General features: G+C 52.6%; 1 protein-coding gene across 2 annotated transcripts; it reads left to right on the forward strand.

The window, feature by feature from the left end:
- The first annotated feature begins 495 nt into the window (after positions 1 to 495).
- LOC147647143 (maestro heat-like repeat-containing protein family member 7) lies at positions 496 to 6794 on the forward strand. 2 transcript variants are annotated; one of them, XM_086872499.1, is made up of 16 exons: positions 496 to 857; positions 1049 to 1190; positions 1484 to 1548; positions 1667 to 2032; positions 2205 to 2353; positions 2611 to 2758; positions 2967 to 3157; positions 3240 to 3377; positions 3660 to 3774; positions 3947 to 4084; positions 4317 to 4493; positions 4627 to 4782; positions 4942 to 5043; positions 5442 to 5544; positions 5825 to 5881; positions 6223 to 6794. In XM_086872499.1, the coding sequence occupies exons 2-16, from the start codon at positions 1073 to 1075 to the stop codon at positions 6345 to 6347; spliced, it is 2148 nt and encodes a 715-aa protein (XP_086728625.1). In that variant the 5' UTR covers positions 496 to 857; positions 1049 to 1072; the 3' UTR covers positions 6348 to 6794. The 2 variants fall into 2 exon arrangements, with proteins under 2 accessions (XP_086728625.1, XP_086728626.1); XM_086872500.1 differs by having other exon boundaries at positions 499 to 857; positions 1667 to 2020.
- The last annotated feature ends 6087 nt before the right edge of the window (positions 6795 to 12881 follow it).

A 12881-nucleotide genomic window follows, 5' to 3' on the forward strand; every position in this document is an offset into this window, starting at 1 on the left:
CCTGCAGGAAGGAGCCCAGCCCCCAATGCACGTGGGCTTTGGCTGCCCTCTGGCACAGAAACCCCCCAGGGGCACAGGGCTCTGGGGCAGGAGAAGGGCACCAGCACTGCCAGGGCTCGGCTGGGGTGGCAGGTCTGCCTTGGTGGGGACACTGCCACACCTGCTGATTTCAGTGCTGCCAGGCCCCTGTGCAGATTCTGTGCAAGGCCCCGTGCCCTTCCTGCTGTGGCTGCGTCGGCAGCCCTGGGGGCTCCTTCTGCTGCCCTGAACCTGCAGAGCAGGGCAGCGTTTGCTGAGGGTTTGAGGCATTCCTAAAGATCCTGTTGGGCTGTCTTAGACACTTTGGGCAAGGGATTCCTTCCAAGCTGGGCCACTTTGGGGGGGATGGGGGCAGCCCAAGGGCAGGTGGCAGTGTGTGCAAGGGCCCTTTGTGACACATGGTCACCATGGGATGGAAAGGGACAGGGTGTCAGAGAGCCCTTTGTGACACGTGGTGACATAGGAGCTGGCGGTGACAGGGCCATGCCACAGTGCCCAGTGCACGCGACGGGACAGGACGCGGCAGAGCGGTGCTGTGAGGAGCCCCCGCACAGCACACTCGTTTGTGTCGGACCCGGAGCTTTTCCAAGTCTTTACTTGTACAGGTGACCTCGTGGCAAGACTGCGGGCCTTGGTGGCCCGTGGCTTTCCCGAGGCTTTTCTTTTGCAGATGCCTGCGGGGCAAGACTGCGGGACTTGGTGACCTGTGGCCTTCCCAAGACTTTTCTTTTGCAGGTGCCTTCAAGGCCAGACTCCGGTACTTGGTGACCTGGAGCTTTTCTGAGGCATCTCCCATCCTTCTGGCCTCTGTCCTCAAGGTGAGACTGTGGGACCTGGTGACCACAGTCATTTACAAGGAGTCTCCAGTCATTGTGGCAGGAGCCCTCGAGACCAGACTGCAGGACTTGCTGTCCTATAGCCTTCCTGGGGCTTCTCTCTCGCAGGTGCCTTCAAGGCACAACTGCAGGACTTGTTGACTCAGAGATTTCCCACGGCATCTCTCTTTAAGGTGCCTTCAAGGCAAGATTGTGTAATGGCGGGCATATTCCTCAGCGTCTTCAAAGTGTTCAGGGGGAAAAGAAAGACAGACCCTGGACCTGCCCTAGCACAACAGCCAGAAGAGCCAAAGAAGTTCCAGCCACTGCAGGATGGTGAGTGGCAGAACTGGGCCACAGGGCTGATGGCTGCAGTCAGCTGGGCCCTGCCCCATCCCATCCCATCCCATCCCATCCCATCCCGTCCCGTCCCGTCCCGTCCCGTCCCGTCCCGTCCCATGTGGACATGCCGAAGGACAAGACAGAATAGGGGCTGGGGCTGACCCCTGGCAGTGGCTGTGCTCCATCCCCTGAGCCATCCCAGGGCTGTCCCTGCCTGGGGAGTGCAGGGCTGGGCTGTGTTCTCCAGCCTCTCCTGCAGCCCCTCAGCTCTGGCTGCTCTTTGCCAGATGCAGCCATGGCCCAGACACAAGAGCAGGAGCCTGCCCGTGGCCGCTTCCGAAGAGCAGCGCAGGTACCTGCAGCCATCCCCACCTGGGCTGGGCCTGCTGGCACTGCTCAGCCCAGCAGTGGAGCTTGGAGCACTCCATGGAACATGCCTCTCTCCCCTGTCCTTTGTTCATTCTGCACAGAGGTTCCGCAAATTCCTGCGCATTCGGTGTAGAAGGAACACCACAGCAGCAACTGAGGGCACAGCTGAGCCTGACTGCAGGCTGACCGAGCTCCAGGCAGAGCCTGATGTCAGCCCGGATTCAGCTGAGCACTCACAAGAGTCTGACGCTGCAGTGGAGTTTGACAGGGCAAAGGCTGACATGGCAGGCACTGAGGGCATTCAAAATGATGACACCGGAGAGACTGAGGGCATCGCAAAGGCCAACAGGACACCCACTCCCACTATAAGCCAAGAGCTCATATGGGATTATTTCAAGGACCCTCGTGTTTCTTCTGACGTTGTTGAGAAGAGAGCTGCTTCTTCTGACCAGAAGGTACCCAGTCAGGTACTGGAACTGGAGGTCTCCCACGATCCTGTGCCCCCTCACGCCACATCCACAGGGCCCCCTCAGCCTTTGAGGCCAGCAGAGCATGACAGGAAGGGAAGCACTTCTTGGGGGAAGCTGGGGAAGTTGCTGCCTTGGACAGCACTCCATGTCTTCCCCATGCCTCCTCCAGGTGCCAGCTACTGTGAGGAACATTCACCAGAGTCTGGTGTCCCGTGTCACTGTGGATGTCAGGCAGCAAATTGACATTATAAGGCTGGCTGAAGAACACCCTGCTGATGTGGTGCTGGCCCTCCTGCACTGTGCCCCATCGTGTGACAGGTATGGGGCCCACGTGCCTTGAGAGCTCAGGGCTCACCAGCCTTTAGGGCCCATGGCCCTGCACAGCCTGTCCAATGGGCTCTGCCCAACAGGCAGAGAGGTCCAGGAGCCTCGGGCCCCTCTGTGTCCTGATGCTGCTGCCAGTGCTCCCTCCCTGCCCCTCATGGCACTGGGGCTCTGTCACCTGGGTCCCCACAGCTACACAGGGCATGGCTCTGTGACTGAGACACCCCTGACACAGAGCTCTGATCCCACAGAGCTGCTGCCATGATGTGGCAAACCATAGGCTCGTCGGGACCAACAGTAGAGAAAGTGCTGCCAACATTGCTCTGTGTGATGGAGAACTGGCCCCTTTGCAGCACCTGCACCTCTGATGGAGACAACAAGGACGTTTTTCCCTTGAGTGTGAGTTTATGGAGATGGCCTTTGATCACCTGGAGCTTGCTTCCCCAGGAGCTCTCTGTCTTCTCCCTGCCTAAGGCGCTGGGCTGAAACCTGGGCTAGGGGCAGGCTCAGGGGGCACCAGGCCTGCTGCTCCCCCTGTGTCTCCCCTCAGGCCCTGTCCCATGGACACCTCGGCACTGAGCACTGCCTTGGTGTGCTTCTTTTGCAGGCAACTCTGGTGCTCTGGGTGATTGTCCAGATGCCACAGTGCTGCGAGGCAATGATGCTTTATTCCGCCCGTCTGTTTGTGGCTCTGCTGTTCCATGTTGTCATCACCACTCAGCAGATGCCACCAGTGGAAGTTGACAGCTTCTGGAAAGCATGCCGGGAGCAACACCGCCTTCCCAGCAACCCCAACAGGTGCCAGTCCTCCTGTCCTTCCCACGCCCTTGTGGCTGACACCAGTGCACTCAGTGTGACCTGGGCTTTGCTCTGCACACAGGTTTGCAGTGCAGGCCATGAAATCTCTGCTCTGCCGACTGCGGTGTGAGAGTGTGGTCATGGAAATGGGACGCAAGCGTGGCTGGGACACGCTCCTCTGTGCTGACACCCAGCACTATGCTGTGGGTCTGCTGGCCAGGTGAGCCTCACTTCTCCCAACTGCCTCTGAAATCTGTGCCCTGTGCCTGGGGTGTGTCACACAGTCCCTGTGGTCCTGGCCAGAGGGCCTCGTCACTGAGGGATGACTAAGCAGACTGGAAAAGGCTGAGAGGAGGGTGCCCAAAAGGAGCCACTTCCCAAAGCACCCCTGGTCCCTCCAGGGATTCTGGGGAAAGGCCAGATCTCTGTGACTCTTTCCTGGGAGAGGTTTGTCCCCCCGCCCCCCCACCATCAGGGTCTTGGTGCTGTTTTCCCCTGACAGGGAGATGCTCCGTGGCTTGATCCCCTTCTGTTCCCATATTGCACTCAACCTGCTCAAGTCACTCAGAAGGGAGGAGCCATGCTGTGATCTGTCCTTCCTGGCATTCCTTGTGGAGGTGAGCCCGATGGGCAGCACTACCTCGCTGAGCTGCCTGCCAGCCCTGTCCCCTTGCATAGCCACAGCTGCCTGGGACGGTGCCCGTGCCCTGTGCTGCTGCCTGGGCCCAGCCCTGCGCAGTTCCAGGCTTCTGCCAGCCGGCTCCCCTGTCACTGCCCTGTGCCTTTCAGGTCCTCGAGTGCTTGGACTTGACTAAACACGGTGACAGTGTCCTTGAGATCGCATCAAGGCACCTGCAGAGTGAGTGCAGACAGAGGCGTCGCCTGGCGCTCAGAGGCCTCGTGGTGCTCAGCAAGGAACCCTCGATGGTGAGAATGGGGCAGCAGCTGAAGCTGTGCTGTGGAAAGCAGCTCCTTGGGCTGGCTGGGCTTCAGGAGCTGAGGCAGCTGCTCCCAGCTCTCCTGCCTCACCTGCCTGAGTGCTTTGGGACAGCCCTTTGGCCTCTGGGCCTGGCAGCAGCAGGGTGGGGTTGCAGTGCCAGGGCGGTCTTGGCACTGCAGCCGTTCAGGGCTTCCCAGCACAGCCTTGTGTTCCACACAGGCCATAAGAATGTGCAGCCTGTCTCGAAGCCTTCAGGAGCTGCTGGGTGATGCAGATGGAGATGTAGTTGGCATGGCCCTCCGTGTGTTCATCAGTATTCTCAAGAATAAAGACATCATGATATGCAGCACCACTGCCCCAAAGCTGGCTCAGGCACTCCTGCTGCTCTTTGACCATGTAAGGCTCTGTGCCCCCAGACACGGGCATTGGCTGCTGCCCAGAAACTTTGTGTCTTACAGATTTCTGGGCCTTTGCCCAGGTGAGCCTGGGGGAATTGGTATTAAGGTCTTTTTCTCTTCTTTTCCTCCAGGACCACAGCCATGTACAGTTGCTCTCCCTTGATCTCTTCTTCAAGGCGATGGACTTGGCAGTGGATGAGGGAAAGAAGCCTCTGGAGAAGATTTTGAACCAGAGCCTGCTTCCACTCTTCATCCACTGCCATGATGAGAACCAGCATGTGGCGAAGGTCAGGTTTTGTGTGATGCTGGTGCATCCCTGGGAGGGGCATTGGCTTCCTCCTGTCCTGGAACCTCCCAGGCTGCGGCTTCCTCGGGGCCCTGTCACCCAGACAAGAGTCCTGTGCCCTGGGCTGCAGTGCCATCTCTGCATCTCTGCTGCTCTCCAGGCCTCTCGGGAAACGCTGCTTCGTGTGGCCGAGTTCCTCAAGAGGAGGAATCTGAAGCAGCTGATTAGGAAGGAGCAGCTATCAAAGTTTGCTGAGTGTCTGGTAAGGGCAGCCTGGATTAGCTCAACTTTGAGAAGCCCCCTGGTCCCAGCACTCAGTGTGTGGGGCTGGCAGCTGTGGCCCCTGCCCGGTGCTGCACCCAGGGGCACCAGCCTGCGCCCCACACGCTGCTCCCTTCCCTGGGCCGCACGGCTTCTTCTCCAGGCTCCTGTGGCCCCGAGCCGGGTGCCAATGGAGCCCCACACTGGGGCTGCGGGCAGGGGCGGCACCGCGGCTCCCCGGGCAGCAGCCGGCCCTCTGCCCCCTCCAGAGCCCGGCGCCAGCGGCTGCTGGCCGGGCCTCAGGGCTGGGCGGGCACGGGAGGCCGGGGCTGGCCGCAGGCAGTGCCCGGCCGAGGGGCAGAGCCCGCACCAACCCTTCCCTCCTGCCGCTCTCTGCAGCTGGCACAGGACAGGAACCGAGCGGCCGAGCAGCTGCGCCGGGCCCTGCCGTACCTGGACTGCCCACAGGAGCCCTTGCAAGAGGCGGCCATCAGGTTCATCGGTGAGCCACGAGCCCGGGCTCCCTCCCCGCCCCGCCGCAGCTCGGCCCCGGCCCCGGCTGCTGCCCCGGCAGCGGCACCCGGGCCCGGCGCCCTGGAGCCCCGGCTGCCCTCGGGGCTGCTGCTGCCGGCCCCTGGCAGCCGTGCCCTTGGGCTGAGTCAGGATGCGGCAAGGGCCCGGGCTGAGCCCTGCCGGGGCGGGAGGCCGTGTGGCCACAGGGCTGGCAGCGCCGCTGGCAGGGAGCTGTGCCGCTGGGGCCCTGACAGGCTCTGTGTTCCCAGGGATGGCCGGGCAGCACCTGAGGGGGCAGAAGAAAGAGCTGCAGGCCCTCATCGAGGGTGAGTGAGGGCAGCAGGCAGTGAGGGGCTGGCACTGGGGGATCTGAAATGCCCGGGCAGGGAGCTGTAATCCGTGCCACGGCTTCAGAGGGCTTCTCTCTCTGTGTGGACACCTTGGTGGTGTGGGAATATCACAGAGAGATTTCAGGGATGCAGGGCGAGAGATTTGGGTGGTGATGTAGTTGGGAGAGATTCGTATCCAATACCTTGCAGGTGGTCCTGTTGGCCCCTTAACTCCTGTGGCCACAGTAAGAGCAGGCTGGGATGGCCCTGGCAGGACTTTCTCCTAGGATTGCCACAGATCTGGGCTCTGATCGTGGCTTTGTACCCCTCTCTTCCAGCACTTCAAGCCCTGAGGAGAGATGATAACCCTTCTCAGTCAAACACAGATCTTCGGGAGATATTCTCTAAAAGAGCTGCAGAGCTACGCTGGTCTGCTGGCTTAGGAGAACCAGTGTTCATTTAAGATGCTGTGGAAGATGAGACTACGCTGAGACCAGAAGAGACCAGCTGGAGCTCCAGGCACAGCTGATGACTTGCACAGCTGAGCCTGTGGGAAGCTTGCATGGCTTCAGCCCTCTCCCCCTGCCTGTAGATAGCTCTGTCCCTGCAGCCCTCAGACACGGCCCATCCCTTCTTTTTCCCTCCACTCTCCCTCCCTTTTGACAGCTCCCTCCTTCCAGCCCTCAAACACTGCCCATTCCTTCTTTTTTCCTCCACTTTCCCTCCCTTTTGACAGCTCCCTCCCTGCAGCCCTCAGACACTGCCCATCCCTTCTTTTTCCCTCCACTCTCCCTCCCTTTTGGTAGCTCCCTCCTTCCAGCCCCCAGACACTCCCCATCCCCTTTTTTGCCCCTCTGCTCATCCCTTTGCTTCGCATTTCATCAATAAACAGTTTTCCTTTTTCACTTGACCTGCATCTGTGTGGAGCTGAAGGGTCACAAATCCAGAGCGCTGTGACACACAGGCCCCTCCTGCCGTTCTCTCCTGCGCCGTATTTTGTGCAGAGACGCAGAGGAAGGAGCGCAGATCAGGCTGGAAAGGTCCCTGTGCTGAAGGCCCGGCTCCACAGCATTGTGGAGTTCAAGGTGTTACTGAAGGCCAGTAGTGGGACAAGGAGCCTGGGTGTGTCAGGGACCAAAGTTGTGTCTAAGGCCCTGCCGTGTTCCGTCCTCTGTTGTGCATGTTGAAAGGTTAATGAATAAAGCCAGGTTCAAAATCTCTCCTGGAAAATGCAAAATCCCAATTTTAGCAGCTTTTTCCACTTCTGCATTGCAGGTATTCATGGATCTACTGGAGAGGGAATGTTCATCCCAAATTTCTGCCTGTTTTTCTAGGAACACTCCAATGACAATACAATGCCACGTGTACTGATTCAGTCTTCCGAGGTTTTTTGGGTTATTCTCTTTTGGGATTTAGGGGTCTGGAAGGTGGGGAGAGAGGCAGGACACAATCCAGATCCAAAAAAATCCCATACAGCACTGGAAATGAGGAAAACATAGTGGAAACAAGCAGAAAGGAACTGGGGGAAAAAAGGATTTTTAAGAAGGAAAAATAGGGAAAAGTAAGGACAAAATTCCAGACAAATCCACTGGTAAAGAATAATTTGGAGGTGGAATAGGAGAAATTCCAGCCCAGCAGGCTACCAGGGCCTGGGAGGGCCCAAATTTTTTATTTTATTTGGGAACTTTTTAGGGCTTTTTAAAAATATTATTGGATTTTTTTCCAGGAAGATCCCCCTTTTCCTTTCTGATGGGACTGGAAGTCAACTCCTGCTCCTGCAGTGCTGTTTTTGCCCATCCTCATTCCTGGATATTCTTAGAAACGTCTGTAAAATGGTGAAAATGATGATGGAGTGTGGCCTTTTTTCATTCTCAATACTTGTGATGCTATTGGAGTGAAAAGAAGAGGGGAAAAAACAATAAAAAATGGGAAAAAATATTTATAAATCAGAATTTTACCATCTACCAGTGCCTGGCTTTTTGTTACAAAGTTTATTAAAAAGAAAAAAAAAGGTGGTTGTAGTGGGTGACTCCCTTCTGAGGGGAACAGAGGGCCCCTCATGCTGACTGGAGCCATCCCACAGGGAGGTCTGCTGCCTCCCTGGGACTCGGCTACGGGGCATCACTGAGAGACTTCCTGGGCTGATCCAGCCCTCTGGTTATTATCCACTGCTGCTACTCCAGGCTGGCAGAGATGAGATTGAAAAGAGGAGTGCCAGGGCAATTCAAAGGGACTTCAGGGCACTGGCTCAGTGGTTGATAGGGCAGGAGCACAGGTAGACTTTTCCTCAGTCCCTTTGGTGGCAGAAAAGAAGTGAAAGGAACAGGGGAGCCCACATTATCAACAAGTGGCTCAAGGGTTGGTGTCATCGCAGAATTCTGGGTTCTCTGATCTTGGGGCAACTTTTCTGGCACCAGGCCTGCTGGAACTGGATGGGCTGCATCTCTCTTAAGGGTAGAAGAATTTTATCTTATGAAGTGGCAGAACTCACTGAGAGGGCTTTAAACTAGGTTTGAAGGGGGAAGGGGATGCAGCTGGGCTGTCTGGAAGCAGCCCCAAGGGTGGTGAGCCTGAGGTAGGGGTGAAATCAGTAGCCCAGCTGAGGTGCACGTACACTGTAATAAATGAAATTCAGCCAAATTTATCAATAACAATTTTATTGAAAAATTTGCAAAATCAAATGATGAAAACAGCTACAATCACAGTCAGCTTCGAGCTCAGGATCGGTGCTGGGTGAACTCTGAACCAGCCTCTATCACACTGATTCCCCCAAGTTCACCGCCTGTCTTTTGGAGAGATGAGTTTTGATACAGTTTTTACAGCTTGAGGCTGTGCAGTCTCAGTTTTTTCTTTCTTCTGAAGTTTGTTGCATATTCATATTTTCTGTTGGTTTTTTAACTAAGTTTCCGAGAAGGGAGGAAAAGTCTGAGTAGATTTTATGAGAGCTGAGTACTGAGATGCACGGTCCGGAGAATTTTTCTGTTGGATTGTTAATGAAGGTTCCGAGAGAGGGGGAGAGTTACAGGAACTGGGTATTGAGATGCACAGTTGTCCTGGGGTGATTTTACCTTTAAGATAGCTTCGGGAGCTGGGAGGAAGCTGAAGCTGCGAGAGGCTGATAAGAGTTCTTCCTCTGACCAATTATTGGTCATTTCTGAGAATTGGCGGTGGTTTTAACCACTGAGAAGTGAGATCAACTTGTGAACACCACCTTAAGATGTAAAGCCAGGGTTCTTTTGTTCTCTTTGGTTTCTGGCTTCTGACGAGGTCACAGGGCTCTGTCTCGGCCTCCTCCCCCCTCCAGGCCAGACAAGGCCACAGAGGGTGGGGGTGAGAAACGGAGCCGGCCTGGCTTGGTTTGCAGTTTCTGCTGCTGAACTGAAACCTGACACCATGAACGTCTGCAGCTTTCCAAGACTTTAACTCTTTTACTACTTAGATGAGACTGACAGATTACTCCTTTTTCTCAGAGAGAGAGAAGGATAAGAGTGAGAGTGAGATAACATGAAGAAGACATCATAAAACAATCAAAGACAGTGAAGAAAAGAGTTAAGTTTTAGATGGGGAAGAGAGAATAAAGAGATGCTTTAATTAAGCTGAAATATTTTTTTGTTAAAGCAATGGAGATGGACAATAGTGTTCTGAATAAAGTTCCTTTAATTCATGACAGAGTATATGGGGAGGAATGGAGTGTTCAAAGTGTGGGTTTTGAGCAAAAAGTAGAGTAATTGTGATACAGTGGGGTGCTAAAACAGAGTGGAGTGAAGATTTGAGGCCTTGAGGGCAATGAGAAAACTGTTTTCCAGCGAAGCTCACAGAGACAGATGAAGAGAACTTTTGCCTTTGAATAACTCATCCTTAAAAATGACATCCCTAGACTCATTTGACCCATAACACACCTCAGAGCGATGTGAAATGGGAGGAGAGAACTGATGACAGATTTCCGGGCAGCTGACATCAGAGAAATAGAAAGCTGTAACAGAAATAGTTTTCTTGTGAGAAACTCTGTAGATTAGCAGAAGACTTCTGTTTCTCTACAAAGACTGATGAAAAGACTCTAGCAGGAATTGGGACTGTTTTAAACCAAAGTTCCAAAGTTTTTTGTCTCTATGTTGTCATGTGAACAAGGGAATGGTTGGGTAGTGAGGGAAAAAGGGGTTTTCTGGAAGTTATTCTAGTTTTCTTATTCTTGTAGTTTTGTTAATAAACTTCCTTTATTTCCTTTTAAGTTTTAAGCCTGTTTTGCTCTTGCTCTAATCCATATCTCACAGCAAGAAATAAGTAAGTTTTCTAGTAATTTTTTAGTTACTGCTTTAAAACCACGACAATGTGAAAGAACAATTCCTCTTCTTGGTTTAAGACCAAAACTGCAACATTTAAAGTTGTTTTATTAAGCCGTGGAGACAGAGAGAAGACTGTGGACTAAGGCAATGGCTGAGGTTGCTGTATCTTAAGGAAGAGCTGTCAGTACCAAGTTGTTACTCAACTGTTTGCTGCTTTGGGCAGAATATTCAAAAGATAGACAACTTCTGACAAGCAGTAATCCTTTCCTTATACCCCAAGTATTTGGATGCTTCAGGACATTTATCACAGCTGCCAAAACTGGATTCACAACCTGTGGGTTTCAAAAGGAGAGCGAGATTTTGCCTGTTCTTGCTTTGGGAAAAGGGGAAAATATTCTCATTCCTTCTTCTCTTTCTTTGCCTACATCTTTTTCACCGACTTTTGACTGGACTCAGCTCAGTGATAAACCATCCACAGGAGCAGCCAGGGCTCCTTGTGGCTCTTTCCTAGTGAGGAAGCTGTGCTGAAGCCACACCTCCTGTAAAATGCACTCAGCATTTTACATACTGAGCTTTCCTATCAGCCTCCCACATCTCAGCCATTCCGTGCTGGGAAATGACAGACAGGGCTGCAGAGTGATGAGGGGAGGAGGGGAGAGGAGACAGTGCTTTGTTTAATTATCCCACTTCAGCCTGATTGCTGCAGTGGTATCTTAAAAGTGAAAAGATTTGGAAACTAGATTTCTGGTAATTAGCATTGAGCATATTGTAATGCCAGCAGCCAGCCTCTTTCACCGAGGATTTACTTCTCTGGGATGAAATTGCCAGGCTCTCACATCCTCTGATCTCCTCAGAGAACCAGCTCTCACACGTGCTGGCAGACAGCATCTCTGGGCTCAGGATCAGGGGCAGGTAGCAAAGAGGGGACTCTGTCTGTCGGGGCTGGGGAAGATCCATCTCGTCCTTCAGGAGGGAGCCCACGCTGCCAGTGCTACAGCAGAGTGTTTGCAGGCACTGCTGTCACCACATCCTGATGTGAAACTGCTGCCATTTACTGCCCTGGCTGAGGCTGGGGTCCTGCACACATAATAAGAGAGGAGCTTGAAGCAAGTAGTCAAGAGTGAAGGGAGTGTGAGTGTCAGATATTGATGATACAGCGTGCCCAGTCTGCAGCTGCACTACTGGGGGAAACCGAAAGAAAGTATCACAAAAGCAGCAGGCATCACAGGTGGCCTTTCACTCTTTCCTGGACAAAAGATAGATTTAGGTAATAATTCACCTAATAATAGATTAGGTAATAAAGAATTAGGCTGTATGAACCTTCCTGAGGAACTGTGCTTGTAACACAGGCAATGGTAAAATATCAGCAAAAGCTGCAGCACACTCAGGCAGCAGACACTGTCTGAGACAGAGCAGAACAAACCATTTGGATCCCCAAAATGACTGCTCACATGAGACCACAACCTCCTGATCACTCCCTAGGTTTGTACCCATTTGGGGGGATATTTTGGAATATATCTTGGCACAGGCAAGCATGTGCATCCAAACCAAGGAGTTTGCCAAAGAGAAATAGAGGAAACTTGCTACCCACCAGCTGTGATCCTGGCCAGGAGCTTGGGCAATAGCACATGAACACCTGTTTTCATTTGCTGAGTGGTGCTGTGACACAGGGGTGAGCAGTGACATGAAGCTTTTCATCTGGCCGTGATCTGCTTTCAAAGCTCTGTAAACAGCTCTTAGCTGAATATACCATGTAACTTTATTTTTTCCCCTTTGTTGCACACAGTTCATCCTCAGAGGAAGAAGAGCCCCTGTGCTCATCTGGGCTTGGGAACAGCAGCTCCCTTGAACACAGCAGGCATTCAACCTGAGGCTGAGCAGGTTCAGGCACCGAGCCACGAAGCTGTAAGTGTGCAGGCTTGCCTTGCATAAAGAGGGAATTGTGAGTTGTTAACTGAGGGAGAGAGCTGCTGGTTGGAAATAAGAGGAAATGCATTAATAGAAATTCAATTTAAGTTAAGAAAAAAAAAAATAGCAGACCAGCCTAGTTAATTTCATAAGGATTCATGAGTAAAAAAGTAAGACCTTTAGTTAGGAAATAATTGCACACTTATGACCTGAGGCAACAGAAGGAACTTGCTGAAAACAAAATGGCACATGTCATTAAATTTAATAATGCTTAATTATAGAATCATAAATATTTGAGATTGGAAAGGCCCATCAAGTCAGTTAAGTCTCCCTCCTTATCAATGCAAGACTGTTCCCATATGTTGCACATATGCTGGTATGTTTTCTACAGACTATTAGAACCCATTGTCAGGAGGATTTGCCTTAAATTCCTCAGTTTTCTCTTTCTTAATTTCATTCCATTACTCCCTGATATACCTGCTTGTTTCCTGCTAAGTAATTCCTTTCCTTCCCTAGGGTGTGTGTGTGTCAGTCAAACATCTGTAGATGGTTGAAATGCCTCTCCTTAGTTATCACTTAGCCAAACTAGACATATTGATTTAGTTCTTTTAATCTTCCTCATGGGTAAATCCCTCTACTCCCTTAATTATTTTGTTGCTCTTTTCTGAACTCTGTCTTTCCAAACCCTTCTTGTAGTCATATTAAATGCAGTATCCTAGTTCTTGTCATCCAGAACCATGGAAAAATCAGGGGTGCTGTTGCATCTCTGTTGCAATGTGATGTGTCTGACCCACTATAATATTTTT

The sequence above is a fragment of the Cyanistes caeruleus genome, unplaced genomic scaffold (genome assembly GCF_971803275.1).
Source record: "Cyanistes caeruleus unplaced genomic scaffold, bCyaCae1.hap1.1 HAP1_SCAFFOLD_65, whole genome shotgun sequence".
NCBI classification, from domain to species: Eukaryota; Metazoa; Chordata; class Aves; order Passeriformes; family Paridae; genus Cyanistes; species Cyanistes caeruleus.